The sequence below is a fragment of the Eumetopias jubatus genome, unplaced genomic scaffold (genome assembly GCF_037043125.1).
Source record: "Eumetopias jubatus isolate StellerSeaLion01/CBP00866 unplaced genomic scaffold, mEumJub1_p1.0 scaffold_4, whole genome shotgun sequence".
Lineage (NCBI taxonomy): Eukaryota > Metazoa > Chordata > Mammalia > Carnivora > Otariidae > Eumetopias > Eumetopias jubatus.
The window spans coordinates 172,618,056-172,633,371 of record NW_028274810.1 but is presented as its reverse complement, the minus strand read 5'-3'; the positions used below and the strand labels follow the sequence as shown (position 1 = coordinate 172,633,371).

Below are 15,316 nucleotides of genomic sequence, written 5' to 3'. Positions count from 1 at the left end.
GGCAACACCACAAAGAGAGAGAAAAAAAGGAAGGGGAGGTCCAAGTTGGGAAAAAGAGAACACGTTGCATTTAAGGTGTTAGCAGAAAAGTCATATGGAAATATCTAAAAGCAGTTGAAAATATGGCTCTGAAAGAGACTGTGTAAGTATTTCCACTTCTTGATAATGAGGTCAAGTTTTGTTAACAGATAAAATCACCTGTATAGGTAGTACTAAAGGAGAAAAAGAAGTCTAAAACAGAATGTTGGGTTAAGTCCTTAAGGGTTCAATCAATACCATAAAACACAAAACCAAAATGAAATGAGGAATGCGAGGTCAGCTTGTACACAGATGCTTTATTATGGATGTTAATAGTCAACATTGTATGCAAGATTCTCTTAACAATGGAAAGTTTTCCCATACATCAAAAAACTCAATTTAGTCAGGGTAATTGCTGTATTAATGTGAAAACCTTACAACAAAATGCAGTATTATATATGTGTAGTCAGTTTCCATGCAAGTATGGCTGCTACATGTATGTCTGGCATTTTTATAACATACTGAAAGAAATTCAAATGAACACAACAGTATAAAGGTGACTTAAGATGCCTGACATGTTTAAAATTAAAAATCTTCCTGCAAAAAGCAACAAAGCAGTTAACTAAAGGATTCAACCAATACCAACCCAAATATGTACTATGTCCAATAAGCTCAGGGTTATCTGCAATATATTATACTTGGGATAATTTAATGCTCAAGAAAAATTATGCTTTAAAAAAATATAGCTCTTCCAAGATATACTTTGGTGACTGGAAACTATGTACATCCAAACCAGCTAAGGGCTATGGGCTACATTAAAACAAACAAACAAACAAAAACCATTATGTGCTATTAGTTCAAAGTAACTGAAATTGAAATGATCCAGTATGATTTTGCTACAATCATTGGTTTTATAAAGTGATATTTCTGTGAGAAGTTCACTAATTAGGAAGCAATCAACAGACTTAACAAACACGCTAAGAAGATTCAAATTGGTTCATCTATTTGTTATCAACAAGGCATAATCTTGGTACCATACATTTTCTTCACTTCTCACTACATATAATATGCAAAAATGAGCAAGTGGATTTAAATAGCTTAAAACCCTTTTAGGTCTACTGTTCAAGAGCTAGGCGTTAAAATATTTAGTATTACCATTTCTACTAACGTAAAAACATCAGAAAATCTTAAGCTGTCTTTGTTTTAAGGCATAGTATTTTGGCATTTGCAAGAATTTGCCTGGTAATGGTTGATTCCATTAAGTTAACTTGAGAACTTGCCATCATTTGCTTTTTACCTTTTCACACAGTGCAAGTGGTGGTGGCTCTTTCCGTCTCTCATAGCAGCAAGCCGATTCTGCTATTTTCTATAGCAGCATACTTCAGGAGTGGAGAGGGAGAGAGTGTGTCAATTATAAATAGTTACAACTACAGTGTACAATTCTATTTGCCTGTCAGTGTTTAAGTTGACAGCACACCATTATATGTCTCAAAAAAAAGTACATAAAATCTCTACACAAAAGCAAATAAAGACATTCTTTCAAAAAGAAATAAAATAAGTGCAAACACCTAAAACAGGCAACTGAAGCAACTGTTGTAACCTGTAGAGAAACACAAAACATTTATAAAAGGACAAAATATTTTTATAAATAAAAGATAATGTTCTCTACTTCTGAAACACTGAGTAAATATAATAAACTTCTAAGTGCAGACTGTTTTTAGGGACCAAAGTACCATATTATTTGTTTAAACAAAATGCAAAAATTTCAAACACATATACAAATCACCAGATTAATTTATATGACCCCCCCATATAATTTAAAAAGAAAATATTAAATTATTATTTAGTACATTTTTAGAACTACTTTATAACCAACATGATTTAAAGGGCATAGTGCAATATTTAGGTAGATGTGACATACAGTAGCTACTGTATTCTTTGCAGCCATAACTTACTACTGTCTCATATTTCATACTTAAACATCAAAATTGTTCTTTATGTTAGCTGTAAATAACAGGAAACAACACTGGCTTCTAGACACCCTGTATAGGTATAAATAACTACATTTAAGCTTTAAAAATGAAAATAAATTATAAAAAGACTTCTTTCCAATTTACAAAGTCTTCTTGCTCCTACATACTGTACAATACATTCAACAAAACTCTCAGCTCTTCTGAGATTTATGAAGAAAATACTGACTCTTTACTAATAAGGAAAAAAACCCTTTTCAATGCTTCTTGTTTTTAGTACTATGCTCAAATAAATACATTTAACACTGTAGTTAATTTTGTTTTCGAAAAATACCAAAAATTAGTAGTGCAACTTTCTCTCCTTCTTTTCAATTTCTTCCCACTGTATTTCTTTGTAAATGGTAGCCTAAGTAAATCAGCACATAGGCAAAAGTACTTCATAAAACCATGTGTGCTTCCCATACATAGACTAACTACAGAAACCACACATACTCATAAACCTATCTGTAACAAAACTGCAGCATCAGGAGAGTAGCAACATACATCTTCTGAAGAAAATACGTGGAAATTTTCTTATAGGATATCCATAACATTCTAATATGGTTTTCCCATCTTGTTCTTTTAAAAACAATTTTTTAAAATCTCATCTCTTAAAAAAATCAACTATGAAATTACCGACCCCTTACTTAAGTGGCTGGGCTTCCTGCCTGTCCAATATGAAAAAAGAGGCAAACCGTTTTAGGGCTGTATTAAAACTCTAAAAACAATTAATTGACAAAAATTTCATTGCAACCTAATTTAGTATAGAATACAGTAAGAACGGGGCATTTCATTCATTTTAGTAACAATTACAGTACGAGAGCTCTTGAAGTGCTGCTGGTAGCGGTGTAAGTGCTCAAATATCTTCTTGCTTGTTCAGTCATGATAAGCTGGTCTTCCGTCTTCCCATAAACCACTGTTTCCCATTCACAATTTGACTATGAAGGAAACATTAGTAGTGATGTGAAGATTACCAAAATAACTATCCACTCCACTTTACAACTGATTACGCTTTTGAAAGTCAATGATTTCAACCGATTGGATATTTAATGATAAATAATCACTGTAAACATGTTTTGATAATGGCACTGTGATTCTTTTTATTAAACAATGTTTTAAAAATACATACCGAAATATTTATGGTCAATTTTTTTAAGTCCATCTTTTTCTTTATTTATTTTAATTAAATAATTTTTATTTTTAAAAAGTCCATCTTTTTTAACTATCTACAATGTTCATAGACCTGTGGAGGCAGTTGAAAGTTTTCTACCCACAACCCCCCCAATTCAAGTCAGTCTTAACACAGAAAGAAATGTCAGTCTTTATTGCTTCAAAATTTTGCAAAAGATTTAAAGAGAGGATGTAATGTCAAAAAATGAGCCGAGAATGCTTTATGTTTTGCAAATTAGGAAATATATCCATAATACAAGGTCAAGTTTGTGTTCGCTTCATTGGTTTTCTTCCTTTATTATAAAGATTACTACATTATAGGTACGACCTGCTATGTAATATATTTTCCTGAAAAGTTCTGTGTTGAACACTGGGAAATCAGACCATTTAAAATGGACTAAGAATGTGCTACATGGCTCTTTGAAGGGCAGCAGCTAAAGACAGAGATGAGGTGGTCACATCTGATTGCCAAAGATGTTTTCAAGGACTGCTTAAATGTCAGGAATGCTAGTGCTGCAGTCACTGTGGTATAAAGAAGAGAACTTCTTCCTCAATGAACTCTCAAACTAGCTGGGTTGAATTAAGATAATGTAGTAAAAAATTTTCCAGCCTTCATTTACAGCGACATAATGGCTGCATAGCAACGGAAAAAAGAATTTTGTTTTACAACTTCTGAGCCAAAAAGTTCACTGGAAACAATCATACCAACAAAATCAAGCTGAAACTGCTTCCAACCACTTACCCTTTCAAGATAGCAATTAGGGCTACACATATTTGTTACAGAAGAGATGCCAAAAGGAGACTTAGATATCTTTAGTTTAAAAATGAAATTGTGCTTAAGAAATCGCCAGAAGAGACTGGCTACAACTTCAATTGTTTAAATTATATGTGCCCTGATGAATGAGTCTCTCAAAAACCCAAATCTAGTTTGAGTGACAAAATAATGATGAATGTTTAGTTACTGTTATAGTCAGTTTTGAATCTAAAAAGAAAAGGTATAATTTGTGATCAGTAAGTCCAAAGTGATAACTGAATAAACAACAACAAAAATCACTAAAAGAAACTTATAAATTCATACCTGAAGGTTCTTTTCCAATGTGACAACTTTAGAAGTGTTAGGGTTTGGTTTCTTTTTATTAAGTGTATATGTTTTGTTGGTTGAATTTATAATATCTTGTTTTTCAGGAGTCAAGTTGCACCTATTGTCATGTATTTCCAATAATGGTATCATTAATAAAGATGTTGTAAATATATTTTCTGACTAAGAGAGAAAAAAGAAAGAGGAAAATAACTAATTCAAAAATGGAGACAAATAGAGGGACTACTGAGTAAGTGGTAGTGGAAGCCCTGTTCATTTCCCTCCAAGAAAGCTTTTGACTCCAAGGAAATTTCTAGTAATGTAGTAAAATTAAATATTTCAGAAATTAACCAAAGATAAATATTGAAATTTAAAGTTTTGAGAACAACCATTTTTTGACATCATACATAAGAGAGCGAACTCCTCTCAAAACAAAACAAATATAAAAAGCAAGGAAGTAAATAAGATATTCTCTACAGTTAATAGTTTCTGAAGAAAGCAAAATAAATACTAAAGGAAACTCTATGAATCTCTGATGAACTAACCACACAATGGAGTAAGAAACAAGAACCAGCAGGACTTAAAGCAACCATCTTAACAACAACAAAATTCTTTACCAACCTGCATGTCTGAAATGTCTTCAGTCAATAGTTGAGTACCTGGTTCTTCTTTTTCCCAATTATCTAAGACTAGTGATTTTCTGACTTTCTTTACAGAAGCTGTATGCTAGAATGAATAATTTACAATAGAAACATTAAAGTCACTTTTATTTTTAAAATCAAGACTTTTATTAACAATAATACTAAAAGATTACCTCCTGTTTGCAGCTTTTGTAAGCAGGTTCATCTTCCTCTTTGAGGAATATATCTGTTCCAGTTTCTTCTTTTAAAACTTCCCTAATATCTTCTTCCAAGAAGGCAAGTGGCTGTGACTAAATTGTTTTTAAAAGGGTTATTAAAGAGTCTTTTATTGCAATTTCATTTTTCCCCATATACAGAAACCCATCTTTCTTTTATACTTTTTCATTATTGGCATAATTTTCTCCCAGTCCCTGTAGATACCTAAGTTGAATGAATTAACTAATCACTTTTATGGCAAAAATACTACTACACATTGCAAGCACTGAATGAAGTGTGGCACTTTGTTCACTCTAGGCTTCACTCCAGCCTTCCTCCTCTGGGGAACCTACTGTAGCTCCCACTTCAATTAGGAGCCTCAGAATTAAACAGGTAAGAGATTATTTCCCAAATATATATACATTTTTTAAAAGATTTTATTTATTTGACAGAGAGAGACACAGCAAGAGAGGGAACACAAGCAGGGAGGAGTAGGAGAGGGAGAAGCAGGCTCCCCGCAGAGCAGGGAGCCCAATGCGGGGCTTGATCCCAGGACCCTGGGATGATGACCTGAGCTGAAGGCAGACGCTTAACGACTGAGCCACCCAGGCGCCCCTCCCAAATATTTTTATATAAAAATAGGAAAAATAAGAAATACAGAACGAATTGGGACTACACTAGTTCTCCTTAAACTACTTTTACTGTACTTATTGTATAGTATGTAATTACTAATTTACACGTTTCTCTTACCACTAAACGTGTGAGCTACTTAAGAGCAGTGAGCACATCTTTTTCATCTTTGTGTATATCTCTGTACACCTAGCCTCAAGCTTAGAGCTGAGACAGTGTTCAAGAAGTGATGTGTGTGTGTGTGTGTGTCTTTGTGTGTACTGGAAAGAAACTTGAGTGTGGGCTGAATAGTGAAATAGTCTCAAAATATTATTTACCTAGCTTCCTATCAAATAGCTAAGCCTACCATGTAAGTCAGAAAATATGGTTGGTGTGTTTTAGAGAGAGCACACACGGGGGACTGGGAGCATAGGGAGAGGGAGAGAGAGAACCATAAGCAGGCTCCATACGCAGTGCAGAGCCCCACTTGGGGTTCAATCTCGTGATCCTGAAATCATGACCTGAGCCAAAATCAAGAGTTGGACACCCAACCGACTGAGCCACCCAGGAGCCCCCGGGAAAAATGTTTTTAATTATATCAAACAACAAACCAAGATCTGTTTTAAGAAAAAAAAAAAGTAATCAAAGTGCCACTATATAAAGAACAAACTGACAGCACAGAATGACCAGCAGCTCATATTCCCAGTCAACAAAGCTAGGGAGAAAAACATTCATATATAAATGAGATTTCACAGCACTTACAAAAACTTTAAGAATGGAAATAGCATTTTTAAAGTGCTCGCATCCACAGCCTGAGACATGCAGGAATTATGTCAGTATTTCTGTGTAATGCTCCCAGAGCTTTTTTTTTTTTTACGATTTTATTTATTTATTTGACAGAGACAGGGACAGCAAGAGCAGAAACACAAGCAGGAGGAGTGGGAGAGGGAGAAGCCGGCTTCCCACTGAGCAGGGAGCCTGATGTGGGGCTCGAACCCAGCACCCTGGGATCATGACCTGAGCCGAAGGCAGACGCTTAACAACTGAGCCACCCAGGCGCCCCCAAGAGATTTTAAGAATTATATTTCACAAAGAACATTGATTAGGTACTCCTTAAAAACAAAACAAAACAAAACAAAAAAACCTATGATTTGTTTTTCCCTCATAAGAATACAAACGTCCTAGGGAAATGCCCAAGACATAGATGAATTCATTCACTACCAAGAATTACTCTCTTAATTGTCCTAATGTGACAAAGAAAAGAACTACTGTATTTAATCCTTCTCAGTTTGATACTACCAAAATTTAGATTTATATTTAAAGGACTTTCAGAGTTTTTAGTCTTTTGAGTGATTTTCAGCAAACATTAGAAGAATCAATGTTTATTAAGAAAGCAACAGATACTTAAGGTATACCAGATTAAAATTCTGGAACCATCTCTAAGAAGTGCATGTGACTCATAGTAAAATACATTAGAAAATTAAATGGTTAGAATATTGTAGGTACTCAGTAAATAATAACTAGAGAAGGAACAGGAGGAATGAAAAGTCAGCTTGCCGCAAACAAATGTATGAGCATATGGATATTTTAGAAACTGTTAATTACTAAATCATTATTTTCTTTTTATCTTAAATTGCTGATGAAAATGATCTGTTTTGGCAATGGATAAATTCTTCCCAAATGAGAACATACTAACAGGGACTTTAGGTCACTTAAAACCTAATTTCTCATGCACTATTATTAAAGTAACAATTTTTATTCAATTTATATGCTGAACAAATGACCCTGAGGCACTGCAGAATTCTTAAATGCCTTCAAATCATTGTTTATTTGTCTAACTCCCAATTAGGCTACACACTCCTACGAAGGCAGACAACATACCTGACAGGTTCAACATTACATCCCCAAAGCCTAGCCCACTGCCTGGTACCTATTAGGCACTCAATCAAAACTTGTCAAATTAATGATGCATTTTAAAATGAATAGCAAAACACTGAAACAGATTAGTCTAATCAATTAGATAATTCCATACAATGGAATATTATACAACTATTAAAAATTATGGGATACATATATACACATTAACTTAAATTTTTTTAAAAAGATTGTAAGATAGTACATAAAGTGTGATCTCACTTTTGTTATGTGTATATGCACAAATAAAAGTCCAGACAGCTAAAAAGAATATAGTTGTTCACAGCAGTCTAAGGAGCTAGGGGACAAAAAAATTTCATCAATCCTACTATATACCCTCAGAAAAGAGCAGAAGATTTGAGGGTGTGACATTCCTTTTGGTAGGAAACTGATTACATCAAGTAAACTAGAATTAATGAATCTAGTCAAAATATGACTAAAAATAGAAGAACATAACTAAACTCCCCTAGAAGTGACCATATTTTAAAAATATTTTATTTCTAATGAACCTAACTTGGCAGAGATCTGTATCTGCCTAGAATTAGAATGCCCATAGTTCATCTAACATATTTCAAAGTTGACTATATATCTGAAAGCACAGATAACACTTCCCACCTCCATTTATGTACTATTGCTACAATGATTAATCATAGCAGCAAATAAGTACATACTACTTGAAACTGAGCACCAACCTCTTTATTTCTACTACCTTTTTTATCTCCAGAAAGAACCCTCTGGGATGTGTTTTATGATCTCCATTGAATAGAAGAGTAAACTGAACCTTAAAGAGGTATCCTGATCAATCAGTCATAAGTATTATAAGGAAAGTGCTTATGTATATCAAAATATGAAAATTACTTTATTTGACTGCAGGTATCCACCACAGAAACTAATAAAAGGTGGGTTTTAATATTAAGAGGATTCAACTGACACTTGATTTGCTTTCTCTACATGACATGATATAAAAGAAGTATGAATTCAAAACAAGCCAAGCAAAGGTTTATTTACAAGTCGAGTAAAAGGATTCACACAACAAATTCAAATTTATAAATCAAGAAATAAAATTTTATCAATTTCAGTGAACATCTTTTTAAAATGTAAAAAATCAAAGATAAAAATCAAAAAACTTTTTTATTAAAATTAGGATATTTCTTAAAAATAAAACATGTATACATACCACAATTTTAAGAGGTCCATATTTTTTCTCCTGAGCAGCAAGCGCATTCTTAAAAGGCGTAGGAGTTCTTGGTGTGGTACCCAATATAGATCTTCTAATAGTAGGTGTTCTAAACCTAGCCAATCATTTAGATATTTGTATTATAGTCAAAATTTGATTCTATAAGAGTTAAGGAAGGCAAACCAATGATAAAAGCATACACTAAATTTTTCTTGCATACACATGTTTTATTTAAACATTCCAGGACTATTTTAAAGTATGCCTGCCTAAACTAATTCTTACTCCAATCAATCATCTTAAAATAGAAAAAGACAAATGCAGAAAGAAGTACTAAAAATGTTATTTCGCTTCATATCAAAGTTTTCCATTATTTTTAGTTGTTTTCAGTCAGTAGGAATGAAACATGAGGTTATGATCTGTTTTTTTCAATTCTAAGTCCTATATAAATAGGGATTAGAATAAATGGACGAAAAGCTATTTTTTCAAAATAAGATCATTTTTATTATTATTTTTTTAAGTAAGCTCTATGCCCAACGTGGGGCTTCTAGTAATGATTGTGAGATCAAGAGTCTCATGCTCCACTGACTGAACCAGCCAGGCACCCTATTAATCTATTCTTAAAATTGTGCTTCCCATTTTCTCTAACACAATTATTTAATATCTACTTACCCTACATTTTCCTTTTGATCTTTGGGGGTTGTTTCCTTGTGAAGAGGAGTTGTAATGAGAACCTTCTGCCCACAAATAGGGGTTGACGTAAATGAAGGATTTTCTATATTAATTTGTTCATTTCCAGGGCATGTGTTGAAAAACTAAAAAAGAGCATTTAAAGACAACTTCTAGAACATTAAAATATTAAACTGATAGGATTTTTTAAAGATATATATATATATATATTTTTTTAAAGATTTTATTTATTTGACAGAGAAAGACACAGTGAGAGAGGGAACACAAGCAGGGGGAGTGGGAGAGGGAGAAGCAGGCTTCCAGCAGAGCAGGGAGCCCGATGCGGGGCTCAATCCCAGGACCCTGGGACCATGACCTGAGCCGAAGCCGACACCTAACGACTGAGCCACCCAGGCACCCCAAAGATATTTTCAAGTATAAGATATCTCTCCATTCTTTTTAGAAAAGAATTATCAATAATATTTCATTTACATTCCACTCCATGAAAATTAAGCTCCATGAGGGCAGGAATGTTAATGTTGTTCATCGTCTACGGCCATACCACCCTGAATGCGCCCGATCTCGTCTGATCTCGGAAGTTAATGTTGTTCATCACTGCCTCCCCAGCTCTTTTAAGTGTTTAGCATATAATAGGCATTCAAGAAATAGTTGTTTAACAAATATTCGAAAGTTACAAAACACAGTAAAACAATTTTATAACAGTGTATTATCAAATAGAAATCTATGGGAACCATAAATAGCTGCTATGTTAAGCTTAACAGTTTCATGCAACAGGGTAACTGGAAAAAAGTATTATTATTTTATGAATACGCAATCTTAGGTATCCTTTTCTATGAGATTTCTTTGAATTCTGGAAATAATAATAATGCTTTGCTGATAATACAGCTGTCTAAAAAATTTGCCTACCTAGAATACAGCTCAGAACCTTGGAGCAGACAGAACTGGTATCAAGGAAATGACACAATTTACTCATTGAATCTTAACTTATATATAATCATGAAATACTGATTGTTTTTTGTAGCCAACAGAATAAAAGCAGTGGTAGGAAGAAGTGGAAATTACTTTAAGGCTACTTATAACTGGAATGAATTCTAGCTCTATCACTTCCAACTCCTAATATCTACAACACACTTAACCTTAAGATTAGTAGTCAAACCCTCTCAAAACCCTGCAGTGGTGCCCATCAATTACAGGATAAAATTCAAGCTCTTTACTATGGGATACAAGGTCTTTATTACCCATGCCTCAACCTTTTCAGCCACTTTCCACCTTAGGATTTATATTTCAACAGAAATTGCTAGTGTTCAAAACTCCCAAAATAGAAAATTGCTAGTGTGCCCAATCCAGTTTCACCTTCCTCAGGATGCTTTGTAACTCTGAGAGCTGGGGTGTTATTGGAAAACGTAACTATTCAAACTGTAGTCTGTGTAAATGGCATCCCCTGAAGCATAGGGGGAATAATTTTCAGAGAACAGAGTGCTTATGTACAGTAAGATTCTCCTAACTTCCCAGCATCAAAGTACATCTTCAATAATATCCCAGCATCTTCCAAGTTTATTTGATGATTAAATTTCCTTCTTTTTCCATAAAGCTTTTTAACTTCTACCAAGACACTTTCAGTAAACATCAGCTCCATTCTCTTACTAACTGATCATGGACAAATTGCTTAACTTCTGAATTGTTCCACCTAGCTCCTAAGGTCTTTTGGAAGAGGATTAACGGGTGAGATGCTATAAGAAAAGTGTTTAGCTTATAGCCTGGAATGCAGTATTCATTAAGAAAGATAGTATTATAAAATAAGAGATACAGTTTGCCCTGTATCTCTTGTAAATATCTGCTGCCCAGGAACATAACTCCAAGAGAAAGTGAGTATCTGTTCCTGACAACCACAGAAAACCTTCAGACACATGAAATTCTTACAGTGAGCAGTTGTCTATGGATGTATACCCGATATCTGTTGAACAGTTAATCAGGAAACTGGATCTCAGTCTCAACTCTGCCATCAGATAACTGTGGGCAAACCATTTTATCTTTCTGGGCCTATTTCCTGATGAGTTCTGTAAAGATGTAGAACTACTTATCTAAAACATCCCTTTTAGCTCTAAAAATGTTAAGATACTATAACGCAACTACTACACTTTATGAGATAGCTTCTAATCTACCAGAGCTTAGCACTCTCATGTACACGTTTAAATACCTTATCCATTTTTACATGTTATCAAAGCAACAAACTGCTAGTAAGGATACTAAGGATCTAATGTAATCGAGCTCACCAACATTTGGAAACAAACAAAAACAACCCTCTACCTGTGAAGGAGAAAATGGTAGTGTTTTCACCGGCGTGTGTTTTAGTGCTGTATTACCACCATCATTGAAAGAGCCATCGCTATGTTCGCTGCTGGGGGACTGACCCACTTGCATTCTTCTCTTCTTTCTGAGGATGGTTGGTGGAGTGCTAAACTTGGCCACATTTGGCGATGTTACAGGAACAGCCTCACTGTCTGCACCATTACAACTGTTTTTTTTCCCCTCAAGTACAAGACTGACATTAAATTGACATTCCATGGCTCCTTCATTGTGTTGAATTCTCATTAGTTTGACTGGGGTGGACTTGACAGGAGAAGCAGCAGCATCAGAAAGATTGAAACTGGTAACATCACTCCATGCTACAGGATCCTGCAATAAAATAAATCCTTAACTAATGAACTAAAGCTAATGCTTTAAGCTTGCTAAATGTGATATCGAACATAGAAAGATGACTTTCACAAAGTTAACTACTCATTTTTATTAGGAGAAATAGGCTTTTCTTGTTCTTTTTTTTTAAAGAAAGTCCATTTGAGAGGAACAGATTATGGTTTGACTATAACTCCAATTTGGAACATTCTGAAATAATATTTCATCTAATTCAGTAGCTGAAGCTTACTGTCAAAGTAATTTAAGTAAAAAGAATAAATTAAGTTATTATCAAAGAATACAATTCTTCATAAAACTTCACACTCTATTCCACATCAGAAAAATACTACCAAATTCAGTATAATTTGGTAATGTGTATGGAACATCTTCAAAATGGTCATACACTTTGATCCAGAAATTCAGTCTAACCTAAGGAAATAATCATGATTTTACACAAAGGTTTACATAATATATTCTGTAATTTGTAATACTGAAAAACTGGATACCACCTAAATGTTCAATAAGAGTACACTGAGTAAATAAATTTTGTTACATTCATATGATAGAATGAGTCATTAAAGTTGAAGTTTAAAAAATAGTTAAGAAAACAAAGACAGGCTCATGATACAATGTAGAAAAAAAATCCACAAACAAAATACTTAAGAGTATCTTTTGGTTTAAAAATACATGCATGCATATATGTTTTATATGTATAGAACACAGCCTGAAAGAAAATACTTCAAATTATTAACTCTGGGCTTCTGGAGGATTTTTCTTTTTTACAGTTTCATCTAGTTTCCAACTCTCTCTAATATACTTGTACAACTTGTATAATAAAAAATAGTTAAATTTCATTTTTTAAAAATTTTAGACAAAGTACATACTGAGATAGATATAGATTTAAGTTTTTTGTTTTTCCCAAAAGCCACTGCAAAAAATCAGAATCAAATCAAGCATGACATACAAAGGAATGTTTAAAATAAAACTGGTCAGTGTCCCTTAAACTAAGCTTCTGAACATGAAACCATATAACTAAAATTGAGCTTTTGATAATCTCACAATTTCAAACTTACAGATTCAATAAGTTCTAGAGTCTCTGCAAATTCTGGGATGGTCTGTAGAGAGGACAGCACAGCATTTGCCTCTACGGCCAGGAACTTTGTGGGTGAATTCTGCTGAGCAGACAGAGTTTGATTTTCATCCATACTGTAAAACTCACTAGTGTGCTCCTCGAGGCTATTTAGAGTATTAGACATGCTATCATCCATGAGGAAACTACCAGACCAGCTAGAAAAGCTTCCAGGTTGCTAAAAGTACAAAAGAAATGTGAGTATTATTTGTCATTCTCAACCTAGGCATAAATTTGGATTTTAAGTAAGAGTTTTTTTCTAGGATAACATACTTCACAACATTTCAGCTAAAAAATATAGTAGCAACTATACTGTCTTTCCTCAAAATGGATGTAAACATTTTTTCATTAAACCTCTTGTCTCTATTTCTTTTTTCTAACTAAATTTTTTTTTAATTTATAAAGTCATGGTGAGATAAAACTAGTACATGTATACGACATAAAGTTCAAGCTCCCAGAATGTGGTCTCTCTCTACCTTTTACCCTTCATCTCCCAACACTTTCACTCATACATCCTCCTTCCAGGGAATACCGAATACCCAACTATAGTCGTTGCAATTCCCACACGAGTTAGCCTTTGACCCTAGAATGCCTTTGCACATACTACTGCTCCCGTTATCTAGAATCCTCTCCAACACACACCAGGGAAAACTTTTATTCTTCATTTAAGATACACTTCAAATATTGGAAAGTACTCCATCTGATCATCCACTTTTACCTGTTTCACTTACAATAATGTCCTGGCTCATCTACTTTGCTAGAATATAATCATTGCCTTTCAAGATCGAGCTCAAATAGGATTTCTTCTAGGAACACTTCTCTGACTACCTAAACCTTAGACACCTCTCTTATGTACCCCCATAAAACTCTGTGACTTATTTTATCACACTCCTTCCTATTTCTTGTCTGTGTCCTCATTGCAGAGTAAATCCTTTGAAGTCAGGAACTGTGTCATTTTTATCTCTCTGAAGAGGTACAGTGGGCAATTTACTTATCTTTTGAGCTTAGCTTCCTAGTATCTCATAATAAAAAAACAAGAAAGGAGACCTTGAAGAGTCATGGTTAAGAAACAATATGTAATTCGAAAGTCGTTAAGAGTGGATCCTGAGTTCTCATTATATGAAAAAAGTAGTTTTTCCCTTTTTCTTTTCTTTTTCTGTTTTGTATCTATATTAGATGACAGATGTTAACTAAACTTATTGTGGTTATCATTTCACAATATATGTAAGTCAATTCATTATGCTGTACACCTTAAACATACAGTGCTGTATGTCCTATCTCAATAAAACTTAGAAAAAAAATATGTAAAGCATATCTCTCTGTCCAGAACTCTCGGAGGTGATAAAAATGTTGTTTACACCTGAAACTGCTCACTATGAGAGCCACTAGCCATACGAGCAACCAAAATGTGACTAGTACAACTGAGGAACTGGATTTTTAAATTTCATTTAAAATTAAATGGGGCTAGTAGCTACCATATTTTAGAAAGCACATTGTCCCATCCACAGGAAGTACTCAATAAATGGCACCTATTATTTTTAAAAATAAAAATTACTAGAATGTGCTAGATAGTCAATAACTAGATAACAATAGCAAAATGTTTGCTAGACAACAATAGGAAAATGTTAAGTTTCAAGTAAGGTGCAAAAAATTTCCAACATTGTTGTAAAATAAGTTCCACCTGTTTTAAATTTCCTCCAAAATAAAAGAAATTAAAGAACTCCTATTTTATTAGATAGCCAACTTCCGAGTATACAATCACTTTCTAGAGATAGATTCCAAGCCATATGCATTTCAATTAAATTTGGAGGTGGGAAAAAGATTCAAAAAGGTGATTAGGCCCAGTGGAAAAACCACAGGGTCGCATTCAGACTCATCTGAATATAAATTTTTAACAACAAACCACCTACTTCACAGAGTTAACACAAGGATTACTAAGAATACATAAAACACATCTATAATGGTCGAACATAATGGATACTCAGTAAAATGACAATATTTATTATCAAGTAATTT

The 15,316-nt window shown here is 33.8% G+C and overlaps 1 protein-coding gene across 7 annotated transcripts in view; it reads right to left on the bottom strand.

Moving 5' to 3' along the window:
- Positions 1-315: 315 nt before the first annotated feature.
- MYBL1 (MYB proto-oncogene like 1) overlaps positions 316-15,316 on the bottom strand; it is a 38,586-nt gene continuing 23,585 nt past the window's right edge. For 3 of the 7 annotated variants that reach the window (XM_028110210.2, XM_028110201.2, XM_028110214.2), the window contains exons 9-16: positions 13,245-13,478; positions 11,806-12,174; positions 9,481-9,623; positions 8,812-8,926; positions 5,090-5,206; positions 4,897-5,001; positions 4,276-4,458; positions 316-2,965 (exon numbers count right to left, since the gene is read on the bottom strand). In XM_028110210.2, the coding sequence (XP_027966011.1) occupies positions 2,837-2,965; positions 4,276-4,458; positions 4,897-5,001; positions 5,090-5,206; positions 8,812-8,926; positions 9,481-9,623; positions 11,806-12,174; positions 13,245-13,478 (1,395 nt within the window). In that variant the 3' untranslated portion in view covers positions 316-2,836. The remainder of the gene's footprint in view (positions 2,966-4,275; positions 4,459-4,896; positions 5,002-5,089; positions 5,207-8,811; positions 8,927-9,480; positions 9,624-11,805; positions 12,175-13,244; positions 13,479-15,316) is intronic. The other 4 variants (XM_028110240.2, XM_028110232.2, XM_028110223.2 and 1 more) reach the window with 3 other exon arrangements.